This window comes from Perca fluviatilis, chromosome 17 (assembly GCF_010015445.1).
Source record: "Perca fluviatilis chromosome 17, GENO_Pfluv_1.0, whole genome shotgun sequence".
In the NCBI taxonomy this organism is placed as follows: Eukaryota; Metazoa; Chordata; class Actinopteri; order Perciformes; family Percidae; genus Perca; species Perca fluviatilis.
This window is the reverse complement of record NC_053128.1, coordinates 17,037,867-17,064,002: the sequence shown is the minus strand read 5'-3', so window position 1 is coordinate 17,064,002 and position 26,136 is coordinate 17,037,867. Positions and strand designations below refer to the sequence as shown.

The window sequence follows — 26,136 nt, the reverse complement described above, 5'->3', positions numbered from 1 at the left end:
CACACACACACACACACACACACACACACACACACACACACACACACACACACACACACACACACACACACACACACACACAAGGAGGGAGCGAGCGAGTCTGGCAGAGTTGGCCTAATGTGTGTGAGGGGGGAGGGTCTGTGAGTGATTAGTCAGCTGCGTGGGTAACCTCATCTACCCTTGTGTGTCTCGCTTTTGTGGCATCACACTCATCGTCCGTGTTTGGAAATCATGATGTTGCAGTCCATAATTCATTTATGAGTGGTGACACGCAGCCAAAGTTAATCTATTTAGTTTGCTAAAGATCGTACATTGCCGAGGAAAATGCTGCATAGTGATAGCTGATAAGGAGTAGCCTTACGTTATCCCTCTATTCCCCCCACTTTGTTTATGGTCTCAGCCCCCGTCTGTGAGCGCACGCACGCACACGCGCGCATGTACTCAGGCATTGCTTGCCTCTCGCTTTCTCCCTGTCTGTTCTCTTGTATGTTTTTCAATAGAACAGTATAATTTGGTCGAATTTGTACAATACATACTGTATATATAAATTATTCATTTTAACTCCTATATGTTTATCGTAATAACTTAATCTTTTTTTCTACAACATTACTTATTACAGTATATTTGGTTGTACGTATATAATGTCCTTTGACAATGCCAAATGTTGACACAGTGGTATTTGCCTCACTTCTTTTATAAAAAATAATGGCTAAAAAGAAAGAAATCATAAGACTAGCCTGTTATAATACTCTGCTTTGTGCGAGTGATTGGTGATGTTGTGTGTGTGAGCTGGAGAGTGTGTGCTGTGGCATTGTGGGATGCAGCGCTCAGGGAGCACAGAGAGGCAAATCACAGAAAGCCCTTTACAATCTTATGCCCCTAAGGGCCAGGCCTGGCATTACTTACGTCACATGCACGCACACATGCATGCACACACGTACACAGTATACTTTTGTTTCCTTTCTTAGTCTCAACAGAAAATGCCACATATTACATAACCTGACAAATACACCAAACTAACTCAGAAAATAGAGAAGGATAAATTAAGAAAGGAGGGAAAAGTGAGAGAATCTTCAGGGAGTTAGGGATTTTCTGTCGGCTCCAGTCAGGCGATAGTTGTTAGGTATAGACAGCTGTGTCTCCATGTTCACCTTCTCCTTCTCTGTATATCTCTAATTCTGTTTTTGTTACTCACTAGTTGTCGGGCAGATGCCTGAGTTCATTCTATGATGCATACAGTGCCGCCAACAGCTTCAACATTTAAATGTGAAGATGATGAAGGAAGGCATTAAAACTGGCCTTTATGTATTGTTTCTGTAATTTTCTATTGGCTTATTGTCTGCTATTGTCTATTGTTTTCCTATCCTGCTAAAAAATAGTGCAGGGGTAAAATAAAGCAAAGCCACTATGCAAATGTCAGAGAAAAACGTTTTCTGTACAAAAATAGCACATATTTAACATTCTGAGACAGTGACATTTGAGCCTTTGATTGATTGTATCCCTTTTTAGACCACTATGCATGTAAATCCTTATACTTGGCCCATGATCTTGATCTTGACTCAGCTGACCATCTGTAGAGATGATGATGGTTCTTTTAGAAACGATCTAGAGCCAATGAAAACATTGTTTTGGGTAGATATGGTAGGCAGGTGTGCCCAGAAAAATTGCAGTGCAGGAACTTGTGACATAAAATTAGGATGTCTTTGATAAACTGTGATGGTTAACTCCCTCTCTCCTCTCACAGGCATTTGAACTTATCAGTGCGTCCCAGGCAGCTGCCAGCTTTGGTACGGAGTGGCATCCCTGAGGCTCTCCGTGGGGAGGTGTGGCAGCTCCTGGCAGGCTGCCATAACAATGACCACCAGGTAGAAGAGTACCGCACTCTTATTACAAAGGTAAGACCACACAAAACTTTTGTCTTTGTTAAGATGGCCAGGACATACAAGTCCCATGATCCCCTAATGTTGGTGGTGTAAACTGTCCTTCAGCAAGATGACTCAAACACAAGCTCCTCTAATTTTTGTTTCGGCAAGCTGTGCACCTTACCTCTGATGATTTCTAAACCTTTGTCCAAGTTGAAGCCATCACTGAAAAATACTTTTATCCTGTAACAGATTTGTCCTGTCTGTTTTTACACTCGGCTGTATTTTGATCTCTCAAACTGAAACACATTCAATTCAAACAGATTTTATCATTATTTTTTGTCTTGTACTGACCAGAGCATGTGTTACTTTTATTGTCCTTGGCAACAGTTCTTTGAAAGTACACTTCAGTGGTCACTGATGGCCCTGTTTCACAAGTTTATCTCTCATGTGCTTCAAACTTGTGATCCATTGCTGCCCTGTAGGTCATGACAGCTGATTACTTTTGGCGTTATGTAAGTGATCTATTCATACACTTTTCTTCAGCAAAGTGTGTTAATGGTTCTGTTAAAATTAATAATACTTAACTTCTTATAAAAACTCAATAATGTTGTAGATGAAGTAAGACAATATATATGTAACTACCTGCTTATGACCCTCTAATAGTAAGGTATCATATTTCATGAGGTTGGCTGTGTTTGTTAAGTTATTTTTTTAATATTAGCTTTTTCATAGCTGATTGTCTTTGTTATTGTCTATGTGCCTCTTTTCTGCCGATGGTGCGGCAATGTGTGTAAGGCACTGCTGTAGATGGTTAGTTCCCCTTTGCGCTGAGAACAGTGTGTTATTCAATGTAATTTTTTTCTCGGCTCCAGCTCAGTCCAGTGTTCTTATGTAAAGGCAACATCCCCAGGCAGCAAGCTGGGACCCAGGTGGTGACAAGATGTTGGTCTTGCCCTTTCCTCCACTCTGCTTTTTCTCTCCTCCCTTCTCTTTTGCTCTTTTCCTCTCCTTGCTTTTGCACTTTTCCTTTATTTTGCCTTACATCTCTGGCATGTGATGATGAAAGAATTTACATAGTAAAAGTAAAAAAAAGGATAAACTCAAATAGAAAATTTACACCAAAATCACTTAGGAGCCACAGTGTTATCCATTAACATGAATGGTATGAATGGAATCTCAACTTTCAGTCAAACAACAATAACAATGACTCACAATGCCACTGTATTAATAGCCATTGGGCAGAAAGTTGGATAGGAGTTAATTGCAGAAGCACTAAAGCATTCCAGGTTTGTACGTCAGCCAACGAACCCACAGAGAAAAGTGTGGAGAACCCGTGCAGCTTTACCTGACTCTGACAGACGTTTTGCATGTTTTATTTAGTCTCCTTAGAACAAGATGAGGAAAGGTAGCCAAGAACAGTTAAAGGGGAGAAAGATTATATCTCTTTTTCATCACAACAATGTTGCATGGATTTAAAAAAACAAACAAAAAAACTAGAACTAAGACTCAAAAAGGTATTAAATAGCTCTAAACTGTAGAAAAAGAGTATTGAAATGTATTGCATAATGGTTCTCTGAATAGTATATCTGTTAATTAGGAAATAATTTAATTCATATTGATGTTGGTATTATTTCTGGTACTAATTAAAGCTGATTAACTAATTCATTCTTTCCCTTGTTAGCTCATGTTTCAAAATGTGTACATACCATACTCATCCAGCTCCTAATTTGTTTTGTGTGCTTTCTGTTTTCAGCCTGTGCTTGTGTGTATCTCTTTGTGCTGTATTGCACTGCATGCACAGCATGTCCTAGCTAGTGCCCTCTTTTGTACCCTAACTCTGTTTGAACTTGGTGTTCATCCACATATCTGAATGCCGGGCATTGATGGACCTATTCTTTCCAGATGGAGCCCTAACGAATTTCCCAATATGAGTCCCCCTGCTGCTAAATACTGAAAGAACCCTGCTAACTTTTACATTAGCTCCATAAGTCATAGTGAGTAGAAACCCGTTACTGACAGAGTTACTAAGTCTGGCAAACGAATAATTGGTTACGAAAGACGTGAAAAACCTAACATAATGGCAGGCAAGATTTGGGATGTGATTACATATATTTTTAATGCTACCTTGATGATCAGATGCGCCAGAGCAGAACTCACATTTGTCCACACTTAACACTTCAATTCGACCTGCCTGATCAGATAGTGGATATAACGTTATTCATGCACAATAGGTGCATCCAAAATGGCACTTGAGCACTGAGATCCGAACTCACCTCAACTCTGAGCCAGGCCACCTCGGCATGTGGTCTGGCTGATGGGAACCTAATGTGAGCAAGATCTAATCTCGGAGTGTACAGATTTGACAGTTAATGTGTCCTGGCATGATCGGATGATAAAAGTTGCATTGAGACATTAAGTCAAGATTAAGACAAGTGTACCCATGGCCTTTGTTATTGTGCTGAGGGGCAGTGACATTGTGACCATATTATAACATAACCGTCAACATATTTTAACAGCATAATCTATGTACCAGTAAAGTGTTGCTTAACCTTCAAAGAAAATTACTCTTTCATGTTATTAACTGTAATTTGGTTGTAATAATTTAAATAATATTTAGCTATAGATATTATAGTGTACATAATCCTGAAACACTGTTCAAAACCTTTTTTATTGCATCGTAGTTTTTATATTGACAACTTGTGGTTGGGCCATCGGTGAGGGGGATGGTGGGAAATAATGAGTCATATGTTTGTGTATTTTAACAAATGTCATGTTTGAGAGAGCTTTAGAGTAAGCTTGTTGTAACAGTAAAAGGAACACCGCACAATCAGATCACGCAGTTAAGTGGGTGATGATTGACTGATAACCTACTTTAGTTCATAATCGGTAACATGTTTTTGTGGCCCAAATGTTATGAGGCCTAATCTGCCCTGCAAAGGCAAAACGCCGTAACATCATTTTTGGGCAAAAATTAGTTAATGTCAGTTTTGGGGTATTTGAGACCTCCTTTATCATGTGAATAAATATCGTGAGTCAATTTGATTGTTTTAATGAGAAAATAAAGGGCTATGACAACCGTAACATCCAAAACCATACAAGAAACCACAGCAGAACGCCGTAACAGCTATTACGGCTCTTTGCCTTTGTTCCGGGCTCGCTGAAGTTGAGTTAAGGTGTTCTGACTTTGTTTAGCCAGGCATTAAGAGAGATGTTACTGTGCCGCCGTGATGTTACTGTACTCTGGCCTTGCCATACTGTCAAAGTTTGCCGCTTTTAATTGTCACCAAACCACGTAACATACACACGACATATCTTTCAAATAAAGTGGTGATGATTCCTATTCTGTCAGTGTCAGTGACAGCCCGGAGCTAGCTAACTTTATCACGTAGCGCTAACGGTGATGCTGACACACCTCCTCACTTGGCGGAGCCTCACATCAGACGCAGAAAACGAATCATTAAATACACAGGCATCCTACCTTTCCATGCAATCCGATATAATCCATGGAAGATATAATCCATAGCAAAGCACGTCATCTGCTGTATCCACAACAGTCCATACGTGTTTGAGCCATATTTCCTTCTTGCAGGTGTTCATGTCAAATCTTACACAAATCCATAAAAGCACTAAGCTAATTATTGCTAACGTCTGTACAAAGTATGCTAACCTAAATGTTATCTCAGAATTAAAAAGTAGTAATCCAAGTCGAGTTTGTTGACTGGGCATCTTGAGCAGTTTGGTGGCCCTTAACCCTTAACCAGGGGTGATTCTAGGATCAGACCTTTAGGGGGGCTCAGCCCCTAATGAGAATATGACACAGATACAGTGCCTTGCAAAAGTGTTAAACAATATATATTTATTGTTAAACAATAAATATACCTTTGTATTCAATTATAATTAAATTATCTTTTATTGAGAAAATATTTCTTGTATTTATTCATACTGTATACTGTACTGCAAAATAACTTATCTGTCATACTGTTCAACTGTGTTAGTGTTGCCACACTATCCTGATCGTTATAGCAGTAAATAGGATCAACCAAATGTCTTCTATATAATTTAAAACAAATAGCGAGTTAAGGTCTTTTGCCTGCATGGCAGTAATAGTTGGCAAACATTGTGTTAAAATATGTGGTCATGCACAGTGTGACACTGGGCACATTAACTATTACTCTATAAGAAGGGTAAACGGTTGACAGTATTTACAGTAACATTGATGGAATTACCAGTTCATTAGCTACAGCTGTGGGACAGTGTCAGAGAGCTGTTGATTAAACTTTATAGTGATTTTTGAGGTTCTAGTTAGCTTTTGCATGTGTGGTTGATAGTGATGTGTAATATTGTGTTACCGCATGATATTCAACCACCTTTTTCCTACAAAAGTGGGCAAGTGTAGTCTTCTAAGGTGTGTAAATGAGCGTACACACATACGGTATGTGTAGTGTAGACAATGTGATCAGATAAACACAGGCCCGGTCCCCGGACCTGCTGCGCCAGCCTCCTGTGGAGAGCAAAAACAAGTGCTCATATCTATCTGTCTGCCTGTCTGTCTCTGTCTGACCCACATAATGACCTGTATGCCTGCCTCTCTGCCTAGCTGTCTGTCTTTATAATCGTAGGTATTTGTGCGCGCCTGACTCTGACTCTCTCCAACTTCTACCTAGACCTGTTTGGGCTTCTGTCAACTTGTGTTTCTTCCTGCCTCTCTCTGTCTGCCTGCTCATTTGTGTTTTGTCACACTGTCTGCTTGCTTCTTTTTTGCTTCTCTCCCGTTGTCTTGTCAGCATGACGTGTCTGCTTCTTTCTTTTTCCCCCCCATGTGACTGTATGCCTGCCTGTCTCTGTCCCATAGCTTTATGTGCATTACTGTTCCGACTTCAGCTGAAATACTTTAGGATTTTTTGTATTCTACTTTGAAGCCAGTTTCCCACATTATCACAAACAATATTCTTTTGCAGTTGAATGTGAACAGGCTGGGATTTTATAATAATGTTTTTGTCTGAGTATTTAACAACTCTCACCACCTTTGCCTGATGTTAGTATTTATGTACTAGCTCTAGGTGCACTGAAGAGAGCGCAGAGATGAACATAATTAATTCTCTAATATAAAAGATTGTGTATTCTCTATCCAGTTCCTTGAAATTCTATTTATTTCTATTCTTATTAGGCATTCCTCAGATTAATAAAAACCTCAGATAGGACATCAGTTGACCAGTTCTTTTTTATGTTTTTATTATATCATGTTTATACAAAAGTTGGCACGGAGTGACTGCTTATTTTTATATTTATATAAAAACAGAACAGAATTATCAGGATTATGAGCCACCAGCTGGGTGCTGGTGGATGGTGGGTGTTAATAATAATCCGATGGAAGTCAGCCAGTATGGCACTTGCAAGTTAACTATCTGATTATTCAAATAGTGCTTAGCTTAGCTTGTCCAACAGATAATATATCACATTGTTGATGATTTATTAATTTTGTGTTATTTAAGTAACAATACAGAACATTGGCTGATATTCTACAGATGAATCACTGGTGAAGCATTCATTGTATTCTACCCCAACAATAACTACAGCAATAAAGAGCAAACATTATCTTAACATAACACATAATTAACATCCTCAGCTTTTTTCTTTTCCTTCAAACCATACATGCTTTACCGAAGTTTAGGACCATTGTGTTGTTGCCAAGTTTGTGTCAGCTACAGGAAGCCTGTCCTTCAGTGGTTGACAGGCAATGAGGAAGCAAGTTAGACAGCTAACCGGACTAAGTTATGCTCAGCCTGGCAACCAGCTAACAGTACATCACGCTTTTCCTTCTTCCTCGTTCTCATAGCTCCCTGAGTTGTTATTGCAATATTGTATGAATTTTTCTTTCACCTCTTCCTCCACTCACCCCCAATGATGAGCTCTGTGTTACGTTTGAGTCTCTTCCTTTTCTCTTGTTCCTTTTCTTTTTCCAACAGTTTTTTGTCGTACGGTCATCTATTTTTAGCTCCTCGTGTGGTGGGCAGAGCAGGTGCGTGAAAGCATGGGAGTGTGTCTGGATTGCGGGGGAGAAAGGTGCAGGCTGGTGTGTGTATGTGTGGCTGTGTGGGTATGTTTTGGTCTCCATCACGCTACACCAAATTGCCCTGCACGAGACACTGCAGTCTTCAGAAAGCCATTAGGATGAGGATCTAGTAGCACTAAATCTGACAGTGATTACTAACCACTGATGTTTCTAATTGTCCAGGATTGTGAGTAATTAAATAAAATCAGCACATCATATGATCTATAAATAACTGACTTGGTAACTGTTCTAGCACAGATTCATTAGGCTCTTTACAGAAGGACTGACTGGGACTTGCTATAGCTAACATGTTTGAGAAAATGAAATACTAAGTGTTCAACTGAGTCCTTTAGAGCCCTGCAAAACAAATCTGGCTGTTGCTGTTGCCTGGAGGGAGATTAAAAGATGACTGGTGAGGTCATGCTACCTGGGTGTAGCTGACTGTGTCAATGCAACTCTCATGCTAAGTGGAGGCACAGCATCTGCTGATGCATGCAAAAGTAAGTAGTTAAGTAGTTGCCACTTAGTACTGTAGATTTTTAAGTGTCCATACAGTTATAGTCTCTCTCTCTTGCTGCTTTTGCTTTTAGAGACACATGCATAGAGTTGCAAAGAAAAAAAGGTTTACTTGTGAAGGCATGAGTACGGAGTACTGTGTGAGCATGTGCTTTTTTTAGAATGTGATGTTATTTCAACGTATTCAGGGCATATTACAGGGCTAGTAAGATGTACATGTTTACATTATTATTAATGATAAAACAGTTCTATACATATAATTTAAAGCAATTAATTTCTCCGTTAGACAACGTGGCCTTAGAAAATGTTAATTTTAGTCACTAGACTTTTATTTTTTATCTGAACTTTCTGAACTCCCTCCATTGAAGTGCACCTTTCAGTCTCTCCTTTACTTGCAGTTTACACCTAGAAGGCAGAGCCAGTTACTAATTGCATAATTACTTGATGCGTTGGTGAATCAGCTACAAATTACACGCAGGCTGAGTGCAAATTAAATTATTTGCACTGTGCTTTCATGTATTTAAATCTGTCTCTGTCGCTTAAGCTTTTATGTTGCTGCGGTTTATTAGTACGTTACAAATATATTTGTTTTATTCAGTGTACGGTGTATGGAGTACCAGCATGAACAAATCAGAGAGTCAGTAAAGATGCAGTTATGGCTTCCTTAATAAACAATTGATAATAAACATCGACTGGATGAATTATTTCACAAGAAACTAAAGACTATCTGTTAAATAATGTCACTGTCTGTGCTTTATAAATACAGAAGCAGATTATAAACTCACACAGATACAGTGAGATCTGATTTCTCTGTGCAGCAATAAGCACATATTTTGTGTATAGTAGTCCACATGCGAAGATGCACAAAACTGTAGGGAAAGCCGCTTTCCTGTCCTGTATGTCCTTGGTTTACAATCAGATTAAAAATAGAAATATTTCCTGTAAACTACATCCAGGCATGCATTTATTGTTTCCCTGCAAACAAATACAATACCTTTTCTGCACTGCAGAAAGACAATGTCCATTCTTACAACTCAAAAATGTCCTATCTTTTGGGAGTGCGGTGAGAGGCTACTGAGATGATAACAGTCAAAAGAGCTGGGTTAACACTGAATGTTACTAATTTTAACAGTGTGAAACAATATGTTTGAATTTTAAGGCAATTACGAGAACCATTGGCATAGAAAAAACAGGGAGGGGTGAGAGGGTTGGGGAAAGAGGCAAGCCTCGTGCCCTTGCAGTTAATCATTGGTTGGAGCCACAGGGAAGGGGAGGGGCCTCAGTGTCACTGTTTCTGTAGAGAGAGAGGCAGAGGGAGCAAGAAAGAGAGAGACAGCAAAGGAGGATAAATGAACACGGGGGGTTCTCCCAGCATCGGTATGCCTGCCTACCTCATTTCCAGTCCAGACACAGTTGCTGCTCCTCTGGATAGAAATAACAGCTGAGGTGTGTTTGCATGTGTGTGCGCGTGTTTTAAAAATCAGTCACTCCGTGCACTGCCTTCATTCTCTCAGCTAACGCCAGTCTGCTGTGATTTTACTGCGAAGGACCAGACAGAAACTGTGACAAGAGCAAGCGGACATGGAGGAGTGGTGAAAAGAGGGGTAAAGGAGAGCCAAGAAACACAAGGAAAAAAGAAGAAGAAACAGGAGAGAGAAGCAGAAGGACAGAATAAAAAGGAGATATGCTTAATGTCTCCTTCCCTCAATTCATTAATGCAGCACTTTACACAATAATGTCTTTTCATTGTATGCTGTGACTCTGTGGACTATAGACACATAAGAGCTTCAATCGGTGCTTTCTGCAGCTGCAGCAGATGTTGAAGACATCTTTGACTTTATAGGGAGCGGAGGCATTTCAAGCATAGATTGGACTAGAATTCCTTTAAACAAAGTCACATTCTGTTTTTTTTTCCCCTCCTTTTTGTGCCTTCAGCTGGGAAGTTGGCTTTACTGAATAAAAGGAATACACACGTTTCTTTTTGTGTGTTAATCTGTTTTTAGTTGGTGGTTTTATAGCTTTGTGTAAAACCACAACTGCCTGCACCGAGGACAAACCCAGGGGGCTTCCTCACCTCTCGCTGTCCTTTCCATCCCTCCTGCATTTGAAATGGCAGATGGCAGCAGTCTCATCATGGAACCGCAGCATGCATCTTTTTGTTTGGACTGAAACCATACAGCTACAAGATGATGAATTCCTCCCTGGATCCACTGAACCAAAGCTCTGCTGACCCGTCAAACTTATCTGCTCCCTTCTGCCTGCTTGAGATAGGCTATTCCCAGATTTTCACCACCTGCCTGCTTGAAGTCTCTATCATACTTCTCCTCACTGTTCTCATAATTTCTGGTAACCTGGTGGTGATTTTTGTGTTTCACTGTGCCCCCTTGCTTAGCCAGCACACCACCAGTGCTTTCATCCAGACTATGGCGTACGCTGATCTGCTGGTGGGGGTCAGCTGCCTGTTCCCCTCTCTGTCCCTCCTCCATCACCTCAAGGGCCTCAACCCCAAACTCACCTGCCAGGTGTTCGGGTACATGGTCTCTGTTTTGAAATCAGTTTCAATGGTGTCGTTAGCGTGTGTGAGTGTAGACCGCTACATTGCCATCACACGACCTCTGACTTATGCATCCCTGGTGACACCTTGTCGAATTCGATGCTGCATCGTTCTAATATGGTTGTACTCTGCTCTAGTGTTTATCCCATCTTTTCTGGGGTGGGGGAAGCCTGGTTACCACGGGGATGTGGTGGAGTGGTGCGCAGTTGAGTGGAGGACTCGTCCGGCCTTCACAACCTTTATTGTTGCACTGCTCTACGCCCCAGCTGCTCTCACTGTTTGCTATACCTACGCCAACATCTTCAAGATCTGCCGGCAGCACACCCGGGAGATCAGCGAGCGCCGCGCACGATACAAACCCCAACAGCTGCAGGGCCCAGGATTGACAGTGGGATCTGCGTTCAAGGACAACAGTGCAGTAGAGCAAGGGCAGTTGCCCCACTTGTCTCAACCACAAAAATCGCAACCACAATATCAGCAGCCCACATCAACATACCCAGACAAGCGATACGCTATGGTACTGTTCCGCATTACCAGCGTGTTTTATCTCCTCTGGTTGCCCTACATCCTCTACTTTCTGTTGGAAAGTGGAGGGTTCTATCACCACCCTGCAGCCTCATTCCTAACCACATGGCTTGCCATCAGCAACAGCTTCTGTAACTGTCTCATCTACAGCCTCTCCAACTCTGCCTTCAGGAAGGGCCTCAAACGTCTCTGCTCCTTCTGTTTACAGCGCAGTGGCAGTGGCTTCGGGGTTAGGAACACTAAAAAGGCTTTTGTTGGTTCTGTTGAAAAAGGATGTGGAGTGCCGGCGTATGGATACGGACATGGGGAAATAGGATTTGGCACAACATGTCATGTGTAGAGAACACATAGAGGAAACCTTTGTGCCAAATTGGCATTTGAACTTTTTAAAAGCCTGATGTGATTGCTGTAATATGTCTCCTCTTTTAAGCTTAAATGTGCTGTAAAGAGATGGAAGGAGGCATTGATCCGTCACTGCTGTTTCTGTCGCATTTGGAGGTTACACAGGCGTCCTCTCTGCAGACGCCACAGCTAGCAATGATAGAGAAAGGGAGTCAAGAGCAAAACACTGAAGGAGAAAAGGCCTAAATAGCCCTGCAAGGTGTTTTAAAATGGTTCTAGAAACCCAGCATACTGTACTGTGTATGGACAGGGGTGATGGATGGAAAGGGTTGGGAAGGAGGAGAAAAAGGTGTCTAAAAAAATCTCTGGAGAAATTAACTCTTTTGAGGTTAAACACCATTTTTATTGATCAGTTTCCTTTTAATGGCAAGCAAATCCCTAACTTATTTTGCCAAAACAACAAAACGCTCCAAGAAAAGTGTTCTGAAAAACTGTATGTGAAACAATGTGACCTTTGTTGCCAGATTATCAGCACAGTATGAGTTAAATGCAAAAAAGAAGACAGTTGTTGCTGTGTTTTTGTAATGTGGTGCTGAGGTGAAGCTCTTTAAATATGTTTTTACGTGCTCCTAGTATCTGAATACAAAAAGTGATGCAACTGTTTGTTTGTGTATTTGTTGTCTTTTGTTGTTGACTGATTGATCGAGCTTAGTCAGTCAAAAAGAAATGGAAAGAAAAATTGTAGGTCTAGACTTAGTATGTAGTAGTATGTCATTTTCGAGTTAGTTTGCATTGACTGAAGTGATTATGCTTTGTCAGCATCAAGACATCTATACATCAACTTTGAAATTTCAGATTGTTATAGTTTTATGATCGATTTAATGTCTTCTACTAGGTCGTAGGTTCGCACATTGAGGCGGCTGTTTGAAATATATGAGATGAGAGGCTACCCAGCTCGGGTGTACGACTGTTAACCTGAAAAACCGCAAACATTATTTTCAGTTAATTTATCGTTCAATTCATTTTTAAAATCTTTGTCAGTTTCATTGCACCTTTGTTGTTTTGATTATGTAACTAAACTTATTTCATAAGACTCCGATCAGACAGAGCAAAAGTTTTGCAGGTTGCCTAGTAATAGTAGTAAATGATGTTGGGCGCTTTTCCCGCTCTGAGTAGAAACTTATTTCAACATGAGGCGTTTAGGGCGGTGTTGCAAAAATGCAAGGCACATACAGCAGAAAAGCGCCTTGAAAACAATTTTAAAAAGCCGCCCCAGGCTGCTTAAACACGCTCTGTCTGATCGGGCCTAACTGTGTCCAAGGAAAAGCAAGACCAAGGCTTTTGATCAGTGGTAAAAACGTTAAGCTCTTAGATGAATGACCCTTGAACTGTGATCCTGACCCCCCTGTCTCTGGGATTGGCTGAGAGTAATAGTCTAATGAGAAGTCTTATGTGATTGTGGAAATAATGACCTTGTTACAAACTTAGGTGTATGCTGTATTGTGACTGCATTATTCTGCCCACTTTCAGGGACTAGTGTACACACACAAACACACACACACACACACACACACACACACACACACACACACACACACACACACACACACACACACACACACACACACACACTCTCTCTTCTTTTCACTCTTAACTTGATATTTAATACAAATTTATCAAAGCCAATAATACGTCAAAATGACTCCAAGTGTACATACTGTTCATAAACGCAAACATTGTGAACCATTATCTCTATTTTGAACCATGGAGAATCATTTTACAGTTTATTTAGGTGCAGAAAATCTAACTTTATAAATTGTATCTAATCTACCAAAGAAAGTTCATTTGGTTAAATGATATTGTTTTCAAAATATCTAACATGAAGATTTAGTTAAGTGTGATTTAGTAAGAGGGGGTTTTACACAAACTTTGTGTAGTTCCACTGCACTGTGTTGGCCCAGTGATGCCTTTTCCGCATGAATATGACTGTTTCAGTAAAGTGATATTTTGTTGCCTTGATATACAAATGAAACTGAACTGTTGGAAAAGTATTTTCCTTACATTTAGTGAGGGCTTAATTTATAGACATGCAACTGTTTTTAGAGGCAACAGCACAGACTGGAAATAAAAATATACATTAGCCAGCTTAAAATTCCACACTTCGTACAGAATAACCTAAACCCCATCTGTTGTGTAATGTCATTGTTAATTCAGCTACTCTCTTGTGTAAAACTGAAATCAACCAGGAACAAACACATGACTCAAAACTGTTAATATTGTTTGTATTTTAAATTATTTGTTTGTGTGTGCATAGGTGTGTTTGAGTGTGTGTATGTAGGTGTGTTAGGATGTGCCCATTGGCTGAATTTAACTGTTTACGGTGTTCTAGCAAGGCTGCTAACAGTGTTTCATTGCTTTATTAGCTGCACATCACTTCTCTCGAATACACTGTATTTTGTGAGTGTACTGTATGTGAGTATGATGTGCTATTGTGGTAGATTAATGTTGTCTTTAAATATTTTGGCTGTCATCTGTGAAGCATTGCCAAATATTGTAATCTTTCCTCTTTGTACCATCTTTTGTTCAGAATGGTGTATTGAATGTCTGATTGCCAAACTACAGAAATGTATTTTTGTAAAATGATTTAGTTTTGACTATTCTCTTGTGAAATGTTGCAAAATCTAAGTAGGTTTAGTAGCATGATTGCCTATTGAAATGATTGAAGATGTGTCTTAATGAAGATCCATTTATTTTACTTGGGCAGTTTCTGTTAAGGTGTCTCTACTGGCAAGAAGTTCACCACTAAAAAGACATAATTTCCCATAGAAGTTAATGGTACAATTCCTCAGAAATGCGTAAGATTTAGGTCAAAGTGTCTTGGTAAATTATTGTGCCAAAACATTAGCATTCACACACATTCCCTTTTTTTCCTGTGGGAAAATGGTCAACTCATGTTCTCAAGGGAACAACACTGGTGATGGCTGTGTCAAGTTACAGTGCCATGTTGGTTAGGATAAGGCCATTTGTAGGTTAAATGCGAGAGAGAGAGAGAGAGAGAGAGAGAGAGAGAGAGAGAGAGAGAGAGAGAGAGAGAGAGAGAGAGAGAGAGAGAGAGAGAGAGAGAGAGAGAGAGAGAGAGAGAGAGAGAGAGAGAGAGAGAGAGAGAGAAAAAAAAAAAAAAAAAAAAAAAAAAAAAAAAAAAAAAAAAAAAAAAAAAAAAAAAAAAAAAAAAAAAAATTGATTATTGATTATTGTTCATGGGGCACAATAATGTATGAGTGCATACTACAAACACAATTGACAAGTATTAATGAGTTTAAAAAAAGGAGAAGGCCATCAGCAAATAGGTAGTGTAATAAATTGTGTTATATGTGCAAAGAATGAAGATTAGAATGGTCCTTAGCTTCCATAGCTACTGGTTCATTGTGTTTCCAGAGTCCTTATTATGCACTGACATTTTATTTATTTTTTAGCCCTTTACAAGTTATCCGAAAACATTAGAAGGTGGCTGCTGCTTCTTTATCTTCCTCTTTTGGAATCTTAGGCAGTTGGCAAACAGCTTTAAGTGCATCGCCACTTTTAAGAACTGGGGCTGTGTCGTGGGGAACAAGCATAGTGTGGATCAATGTAAATAAACTTGTAGAAACTGTATCTTAATTATATCCAGATACAAACACGTAACATTGATAAGTGTGATTGGGGCCTTATTTAAAACAATCTATAAAATCAATTTTGAGGCACCAATTTATTTATTTTTTACTTAAACTCTTTCTTTTAGTTAAAAAAAACAAAAAAACTTTTGTAAATAACAACAAAAAAGTATTTCCACCAGCTGAATACTAGTTCTTTTAGAGTAGACAGTACCCTGAATGGGCAGCCTCACTCTTATAATGCACTTTAACACACACACACACACACACACACACACACACACACACACACACACACACACACACACACACACACACACACACACAAGTCTGTATTACTTCTTTGTGGGGACATATCATTGACATAATGCATTCCCTAGCCCCTTACCCTAACCTTAACCATCACAACTAAATGCCTAACCTTAACCCTTACCCTAACCATAACCTAATTCTAACCCTAATCCTAAAACCAAGTCTTAACCCTCAAACAGCCCTTTAAACTCGTGGGGACCAGCATTTTGGTCCCCACGAGGCTGTGCAGACCCCACAAGTATACTGTAGTCCCCGGTTTTTGGACCCCACGAATATAGTAAAACAGGTACACACACACACACACACACACACACACACACACACACACACACACACACACACACACACACACACACACACACACACACACACACAAGGATATTTTCGTAGCTGTCTTTTAATCCGTATGAGATTTTCTTCTTTGTGTATTTGTAAGGCTCTCAATAGGCCACACAAGACCCTCACTAATGGCTGACTCATGACTTAGCTGTTCTAAGACACTGAGATTATTATCACATTAAGATTAAATTTACCGTTGTAACAAATGGGCAAAATTTTAAATTTTGCTGTCATGAAAGTGAGTCTCTGTGACAGATTAGATATTTTTCATTACACAATGCATGATGCAAGATGTACATGTTGTTGTGTGTCTGTACTGAGCAAATAAATCTAATGTTATCTCAATGAATTCTAACTTTCTTGTGCTAATTACTTTGCTACAAACACCGTCATGGTGGCCACAATTTTTCCTTTCATTTTCAGTTTATCTACCCTCCCACAGGTGAATTGCAGTTAGTAATCAGAAAGTATGTTAACCCACATACTGTGTTATTTGTGACAAAAACAGACCTTTATATTTAGTGAGGTGGAAGGCTTGGCTAAATACTGCTGGCTGAAGATCAAGTATTATAGTTGATAAGAAAAGTAATAGCACTGCATTCATGCAGAATTTTCCATCTTTTGCCAAATGGGGAATGCTTTGGTGTAGATCGTTACAGATAAGAATACATTTTTGTTAACATGCTGTAAATGGACTAGTTGGTCTACTGAATTTGCATGCTGGTGAAGGCGCAGTGGGAAATGTCAGTGGTTTTGGAAAGCAATACCATGAGAGAATGCCTTTGTAGTTTTGGCAGTTTTTGTAGTGTTGTCATTAAGATTTAGCTTCTTCCTCTAGGTCATCTTGGTCCTGATAGATATTTTGTTGGCTCTCCTTGTGCTGAAGCAGCCAGTGCACAAATGGCACAAAGTAGGGCATGAGACAGACAATTAAGATTTAATGATAGCTAAGGTGAGAAAACAGCTCTGCAGTTGCTTGAGCATGTGTTCATTCCATTACATATTCTTGTAAAGGAAAGACTAATGGAATCACTGTATTTAACGAACTAATATTTATTAGCTTTATTAATAAAGGATTTTTAAAAGGAAAAGGGAAATTTCAGTTGTTTGTGATGAAAGCAAGTTAAGACTAGTTATTTACAAAGCTTAGTTACTGCCACATTCACTATTTCTTTGATTAAGGCTTGAATCCAGTGATACAATGCAAAGTGTAAAACTCAGGGTAGTTAGGGTTGGGGAGCATGGTTGATAAAAATCAAGCTTGATAAATATCACCGTATGTTCTCTTGGCATCTCAGCAGGGTCCTTTAAGAGCAGAGAAAGAATAACAGAATGACATGTCAGCTATTGTGTTAAGTCAGAGAAAATTAGGGACATAAACAATAGAGGGCTAGCTAGTCAGTCTTCCCACGGAAACCCTACTCCGGTACTTTATTCCTAGCTTTAGACACGCACGGACATGCTCGCGCACACACACACACACACACACACACACACACACACACACACACACACACACACACACACACACACACACACACACACACACACACACAGTAACTTTGCCATTTTTGGCTTACACCCAGTGAAGAGTTTTTATTGTACGTCTGTAAGTACTATTCTGGCAGTTACTTGTCACTGACCGTAAACAGTGCTTCGACACATCCATTGTGTTTGTTAGGAGAGTTAAACAGAAACTGAGCTGAGTAGCTGTTGCAGTTGGCTTTCATACCTGTCACCTTATTTGCTGTTGATGGTAGAGAATAGAGGGAACTTTTAAACGGGTTAGACTGAGGGCTTCAGAGCTTTTGCAAAATGTTTCTACTTTGCAAAAACCAGTAAGTCTTATATGGTATAAACGGAAATCATTTAACTTTTTTCAGCACGCAACACTTGACGTTTTTTATACTTTGTGTACGGATTAAACAAACGAGATACAAAGTGTTAATTAGTGAGCTTTGCTGGTAGGTGTATTTTTGAGCTCTGGACAGAGCCGGCTATCTGTTTCCTTATGCATCCAGACTTTATGCTCTTTGCTATGCTATTTATGTATTGTTTATTCTATCCAAGCTGACCACAGCTATAGTTCTTTGTAAATCAGCCTAACCCTTTATAGCTGCCTTGAAAGACAACATGTATTAAGTGTTTAAATATCAGCTACAGTAATATGTATGTTATCACCTTTGTCTTTCACAGTCTTCTTTATACATACATAGAGATACACTATCCTTATCATTATATTTTGTCTTATTCTCTCTTTGTCCTTCTCTTAATCGCTTGAACTCGCTCTCACACTTCCGTGCATTACCATGAGACAGTGGATATGTTTTCTCTCCCCTCTCACGCTACCCTCATTCCTAACCTCACTTTAACTGAATAGACAGACAGAAAGGAAGCTAATTGTCCATTATGTAAGAGGTCTTTGTACATGCTCTCAGCACTTCAGATAAGTATGGCTAAGTGGTGCTTGTATAAACATGGATCCTTATCATTCACTGAGAGACTGTAGCCCGGTGTAATGGGCCCTTCACACTGGACGTAGTAACTCCACCCCTGCGCTCTGAAATGCATCAATACCAATTTCAAGATCAAGATTTCTGGAGTGCCTGTGTGCACCTTTTCACTGGCTAAAGTTCCACCTGGTTGAACTTTACTCATGTGCTTCATGGTAAAACCCTTAATCTGCCACGTATTCTTTGATTAATCGATTAATCATTTGGTCTATGAAATGTAAAAAAAAATTGGGTTGTGAAGATATGCCAATCACAACTGCCCACAGTGATGTCTTCGGACCTGTTGTTTTGTTTGATCAAAAGTCCCAAACCCAAAGCTACTCAGTTTACAATTATATATGATAAAGAGAAGTAGCAACTCTCCAATTTGAGAAGCTGGAACCAGAGAAAATGTTGCATTTCTGATAATTTTTTTGTTGATGGAGTTATCTATTAATCTTTTAAAATATTAATGTTTTTCAGGTCTAGTAAATGAGAATTCTACAGAGTCTGTGTTAGTAGGACTCTCCATGGAAGCAAGAGGACGAATTCAACAAACCTAAAATAAAAAAATACCAGAATTACTCTAACAATCAACGTTACTCAAACTTCCTTAAGCATCTAGTCAAGTTGGCTATGCTTACAACGCACGCACGCAGGCGCACACGCACGCACGCACACACACACACACACACACACACACATACACACACACACACACACACACACACACACATTTCTTCCTGCATTTCCTCTTATACTTGGCTATTTTTGTTTCACTCTCTTGCTCTGTGGAAGTTGGAACAGAAACATTGGAAAAAGGAGAGGGAGGTACTTGATGGTTACAATAACAGAAGGTATAGACCAAGAAGGTATAATTAGCTACAGAAAACAAGAGTGATTTAAAAAAAATATGATTTTAAATTAAGGGATTTCTGAGGTATTTGGCTTTCATTTACATCCACTTTGACTATTTTGCTAATAGGGATTTTAAACCCCTGCTGAAATTGATGGTAAGCTTCAGTCCTGCAAAAGTGCCGTTGAAAGGCACAGGACAAGTCAAGGATTATTTCCCAATGTGTATTGGACATTTTCCTACATGGATCAATGGAGTATCCCATTAATTTGCTCGTTATTTGCTCTTGCTGACTGTCTTATTCTTCACTGATGGTATGAAAACAGGGTCGTAGCACCAGGCTACAAAGAATGCCATAACGGATTTCTGCCTACATAGTTAAATGAATACCCCATGTTTGTATTACATCACCCAAAATAGTTTCAAGGCTACTTCACCTCCACATACTGTATGAAGATATCTTTAAATGTGTATTTGGTCTGTCACGTAGTGGCCAGGATGTCTTGGAGTAACATTACTTACTTAGAGGCTGTTTGTTCCAAATACACTGTGCATCAATAATGAAATGAGAGGTGATTAATCTTGCTAGTAGAGTAATTACTGAACTGTGTGCATGTGTGTGGTATTTTCACTGTGTTGTGCTCTGTCATCACAGTGGAGGGATATCCCAGAGTAAAAAAGTATGTTGCCTCAGGCCTGTGTGTGTAGTTGGGGTTGTGGCCATGCCTCTGTACTTGCATCAGTGTAGGGGTGTCCCCTACTAAGAATTGTCATAGTTGAATCAGAATTGTCAAGTCTTGCCTATCGTCGAATTGTGGGGGTTGGGGGGAGACCATCGGTCACGGATCATGGAAAGTGAAACTTAAATCTGTTATGGGGATTTTTTTACCCACTTTAAAAAGAGCTATTAAAAGCATCAAATGTTTGCGACGAGACAAAACTGATTTAGAACGATGCAGGTAAAAGTTGCAGCGGTCTGAACCGGCCCGGAGGCCCAACGAGCACCTGCAAGCACAGTATGTGGTCGAGCGACCTAGAGAGTGAGCGTCCTTAGAACAAAGCAGTGTATCAGAAATATAAGAGAAATCCATAGAAATAGAAATCCAGCTGTACAAGTATCTCACTATCACTAACGTTAACCACATTTATATTTAGACGCAAGAAATGATATCCAGCTACAAAAAAGTCTGAAGTTAGGACGTAAGTACAAAAAGTCGTTGTGCTATGAAGAGGATACACCGTCTCGTCTCGTCTCATTGGTGTAACCTGGCAGGTTTCAGAATGTTGCAGACTGGCACATTGCCAGTAGCTGCAAGTTTACACTCATCTCGTCCAGAATCTTTGGTCTGAACTGGACTTTACGGCGCTATGAAGATTTGACTTTGAGACTGGCAGTCGAATCAGGCTCTTTCCATCGAAGCATTGAATATTCGACTATTCGGGGTCACCCCTACATCGGTGTATTCTGACCATGAACAGTTTCTTCTGACCTTGTGTCCTCCATGCTAGCGGCTTAGCTCTATGGTATGGCAATGTGGTCTGTGTTGATAGGTTGGCGCACCACTTTTGGTCCACACTGAAATATCAACATCAACAACTAGTGGGTGGATTAAAATGTAATTTGGTACAAACATTAATTTCCCCTTCACAACACATTTCAATCTTTTTGATGATCACTCTTTAATCATTATTAGTAGTAGTTTATGATAAAATACCTGCAAAGCTAATGACACACCCATCATCCTCAGCTGTACTTTCTGTTTAGCAATAACAAGCTAGCTAAACAAAGATGGTGAACATAGTAAACATTATACTGTACCTGCTTAGCATCAGCATGTTAGCATTGTTATCATGAGCATGTTAGCATTCTGACGTTTGGTCTTCGTCAATTAATCAAAGATCCTACCAGATTTGGTAAAACACGAAATTCTATCTTGGACCTTATTTTCACTAATCAACCCTCCAAGTATGGTATATCTGGGGTAATAAACACAGCAGTTTCAGATCACTCACTTATATATGTCATTAGGAAATGTTTTAAACAGCCAAAATGTCACAAAAATAATTATATTAAAGTACCAAATTCAAAATTGTCTCAGTTTAATGCCGAATTTGCTGATACTGATTGGAGTGATAAGATGTCTGTGCAAAATCCTGATCATGTTCTGTCAAATTTTCATAGAAGAGTGGAGACGATGCGTAAAAAATTTACCACTACTTGTAAAATACATATTAGGCAAAATACAGTACCTTGGGTAACGTCAGACATTTTGCAGCTCCTAAAAAAAAAAGGCCTCCTATCTGAAAACCTACAGATTATTAAAAACATCTGAGGCTAAGCTTAATTTTGTACAGCTCAGAAACAAGTGTAATTTTGAATTGTACAAAGCAAAACAAATTTACTTTGAAAATCAAATTAATCGAACGGCTTCAAATCCAAGAACATATATGGCAGACAATTAAATCTATAACTGGTGAAAACAAAATTAAAAATAATAATAGTTTACAATTATCGATAAATGGTACTCTTCCTACTGATCATGATAAAATCGCTAATTCTTTTAATGAGTATTTTATTGCATCTGTACAAGAATTATCTTCTAGTTTTACTGCTCTTTTATTTCTCACATCAGTATCAGCAGCATCTCAGCAATTCTCTTTTTCTGAAATTGCACAAAATGATATAACTAATATTTTGTGTTCTTTGAATGCTTCCCATGCCTGTGATGTAAATAATCTAAATATGATCTTTCTTAAAACCCATGCCAGTACTCTTATACCAATTTTTCATCATTTAGTTAATCTGTGTATTAGGCAATCAGTATTTCCTGCCATGTGGAAAATGGCCCAGATCACCCCGATTTTTAAGTCTGATGATCCAATCAATGTTTCCAACTACCGACCAATTGCAATTCTCCCAACTATCTCCAAGTTACTTGAAAAAGCATTATATAATCAACTGGTCAATTACCTTGAAGACAATAATCTGCTCAGTGATCACCAGCATGGCTTTCGACCTATGCGGTCAACTATGTCGGCTCTGCTGCTTTTTACTGAGCAGATACGTGCGTGTTTAAATAAGGGCCAGATTACCGGAGCTGTATACATAGATTTTCGAAAAGCTTTCGATACAGTTAATCATAAAATTTTGTTAAATGATCTTCTTACCTACCATTTGTCCTCCTCTACAATAGATATGTTTATATCATATTTAACTGATAGAAGTCAGACTGTAAGAATCGGCTTAGTAACATCGCAGCCACGAGTGTGTTCTATGGGAGTTCCACAGGGCAGTATTTTAGGTCCTTTACTTTTCCTTATGTATATTAATGATCTTCCTCATGTGTTTAATTTTTCTAGCTCTCTGCTATATGCTGATGACACTGTTATTTTTCTGTCTGGCTCAAATATTGATATAATTAATCACAAACTTAACACAGATCTCCAGCATTTACATAACTGGCTGCAAGATAATCATCTAACACTTAATATCAAGAAAACAGAATTCATGTACTTCTACTCATCTAGGAGACATTTATCCACATCCAATCCCATCAACTTTCAGTTGTATCCACTTATAAGTATCTTGGAGTCTCTCTTGACTCGCATCTCACTTATTGTGAGCATGTCCAAACCCTAACCAGAAAGTTAAACCAAAAGTTATTTGTTTATAGTAAAATTAGACCATATTTGCTGCTCTCTGTCTCAAAGACTTATCTTCATGCCCTTATTATGTCCACTTTGTCGTATTGTTTACCTGTTTGGTCACTCACAACAAATGAAATTCTTGAACCAGTAATAAGACTCTATAACAAAGCCTATAAGCTCCATGTCAGGCTTCCTGGATGGACTCACCACTGTACTGCACTATCTCTGTGTAATGCCTTGACATTTCAGAATTATAAATTAAGCCATGGGATAAAATTGTATTATCAAATTTTAAATGGTCACACTGCAGCTGCTTGGTCTACGTTGGTTCCAAAACCCAGTTCAAGGTCCGAGCGCATTACGAGATCTGCTACAAATAAACTTTTGCCTTTACCAGCTTTTAGAAACTGTTATGGACAGAGATCTTTTTTCTATGTGCTCACTAAAGCCTGGAATGACATTCCACAGCACATTAGAACTTTAACATCAATAAGAATATTTAAATTAACATTTGCTTGCTATCCAATGGAGAGGTATACCTGTGACCATTGAGTCAGCTTTATGGCTTTGCCCTGTTGCTCATTCTCCTGGTGTTTGTTACTGTTTTGTCTAGGAGTTTTTGTTGTGTATGTGGTGTTTATGTTCTGCAGAGCAGGAACCTGCTGAAAATCAGTTTTATACTGAGTCAGGCCCGATTGTCTTTAATCTTTTCCTGTTTAAAAAATAAAAAATGAAATGAAGCATTGTTGTCTCAGAAAGCTGCTAGCATAGTTAAAAACTCTTCTTTTTTTCCAGCTAGTGGCACCACTCAGCCCAAATGAGATTCATTTTAAAAAAAAGACAAACATTTTTTCCCCCCCCCCCCTTTTTTTTTTTTTTTTTTTTTTTTTTTTTTTTTCCTTTTTAGATTTTTTTTTTCAGGTGCATACATTTTGTATTCGCACCTTAATACATTTCCTGCTCTCTGTTCTAGTCACTCATCTATCCCGCTCCCCAGACAAAAATTGTGTTAATTCACTCTGTTACAGTTCAGAGTGTTTGTTAGTAGAAGGTGTGACAATGAAAGTCAAACAATCTTATCAGCCTGGTGTATACAGTACAGTATTTCAGTCTCTCATGTTTTTTTTTCTATCAAATGACCTCCTTGTTGATATCACTCTAAAGTAGGGCAATGTGTCAGATATTTTCTTGATTCTTGTATTTCACAAAGTGACCCGATTTTAGGCAATGAACTCAATATGTGTGTTTCAGAGAAAACTTGTATGTTGAATCAACATGATGAATAATAGGAATCTGTTTGTGTTTGGTCAGTTTTCCCTTAATGTTATTTTTTTACAGTTTATCAGAGCTGCATTATTCTTGTTAACTATTGTTGGCGTATCTAAGTCAAGTTCTAAATCAATTACAATTAGAACTAAATGGACAGAAAAAAGAGAGATAGAGATAGAGGGTAGATGTACAGTCTGTACTGTGGAAGAGAACATTCTGTGCCTCCAGTAGTATACTGTAAATATCAGCAGTGTGTTGCCTTCACATGCTGAGGTACACTGACCACTGCTGGGCCTCTATGGATTCCCCAGTAGGTCGCTAATAAATCTTCTTGTGTGTCATTATTAGGAATCCCCTCAGGACAGTGCCATCACCAGGGACATTAACAGGACATTCCCAGCTCATGACTACTTCAAAGACACTGGAGGAGATGGACAAGACTCCCTTTACAAGATCTGTAAGGTGGGACACTCAAACATGCAAGAGGATGTTTAAATTAAATTTTTAAAGTCAACAAGGCATTATGGAGCCAGTTAAATAGCTACAGCTGACAGTATACCAAATGAGGTGTAAACCTTTTGTAGAGAAAGGTACAGAAACAAGCATGTTTTCCCTTCTTCTATTCTCCACTCTGATCAACATTGACTGCATTAAAATTTAATTTAAATGCAAAACGTATACAAACAATAAAAACATTTTATCCATCTTTTCGGAAATTTCACCCAACGTATCCTCTATTTAAAACAAAGTTTAATGGAATTCCTACGACCCTATCCATCACAGTAAATAACGGATTAGGTTTTACTGTACAACCTCTGTCACAAGTTTTTTTTGGGTGATTTATTATAAATGTTGTGGCCCTAGCCTCACTGAGCATAATACAGTACTGTAAAACTGTAATTGGAGACATAAACAGTTGGTCTTTTTGGTAGCAGTTGTCTTCATTTGCAAGAACAAGTTAAAGCAGGATGCATGTGAAAAAGATTCACGTTTCCATGTCTTACGGTATAATTGTTGTGTGAATGACCTGCTTCACAGTTGGTCTGAAGACAAAGTTAGCAGAGCAGTAGTGCGAGTTGTCACAGCTAAAGGGAACTGTTTATTAATTAACTGAACAGCCGTTCTGTTTCTGGGTGGTTCAGCGAGTTCATAACAGCCACTGCCTGTCTAGAAATGAAACACAAGTTTCTAATCGAACACACACACACACACACACACACACACACACACACACTATACTCTAGACACTAGGCAAACCTGGCAACTTCTCATAAAATACTTATTCATTGTTAAGTGACAGTTCTTTCTCATGAGAATGAACATGTATACATTTGATATATACACACATTTCAACCTATAGTTCCATAATTGCACATAAACTAGCTGCACTTTGTTCACTTTTCATTTAATTCATGATGTTTAATACAGGTAAGGGCATCCATCTCTTTTCCAGACAAGCACCTCAGGTGTGTTTGAATAATTCAGTGGGCCCTCCCTTTCCTCTATGTGTGGATTGATCCACATTTTGTCTGTTTGACTTGTACTCATTATTTGTGTTTGTAGCTCAGTAGGCCACTACAGCTCCCTTTCCCTTGCTCCCTCCCCTCATATTTACTCCCATTTCCTTGATACCAACATCTGTCTCCAAACCTTTCCTTTCTTTGTCCTTTCTTTTCTGTTTGTCTTTTTAATAGTCTCATTGTAATTTTTTCTTGG

General features: G+C 39.0%; 2 protein-coding genes across 4 annotated transcripts in view; both read left to right on the top strand.

Moving 5' to 3' along the window:
- The window catches only part of LOC120545444 (rab GTPase-activating protein 1), a 78,845-nt gene that overhangs the window by 29,557 nt on the left and 23,152 nt on the right, over positions 1-26,136 (top strand). For all 3 annotated transcript variants that reach the window (XM_039779761.1, XM_039779760.1, XM_039779759.1), the window contains 2 exons: positions 1,745-1,895; positions 24,769-24,882. In XM_039779761.1, the coding sequence (XP_039635695.1) occupies positions 1,745-1,895; positions 24,769-24,882 (265 nt within the window). The remainder of the gene's footprint in view (positions 1-1,744; positions 1,896-24,768; positions 24,883-26,136) is intronic.
- Positions 9,647-14,713, top strand: LOC120545446 (probable G-protein coupled receptor 21). Its single transcript, XM_039779766.1, has one exon. The coding sequence runs from the start codon at positions 10,620-10,622 to the stop codon at positions 11,850-11,852; it is 1,233 nt and encodes a 410-aa protein (XP_039635700.1). The 5' UTR covers positions 9,647-10,619; the 3' UTR covers positions 11,853-14,713.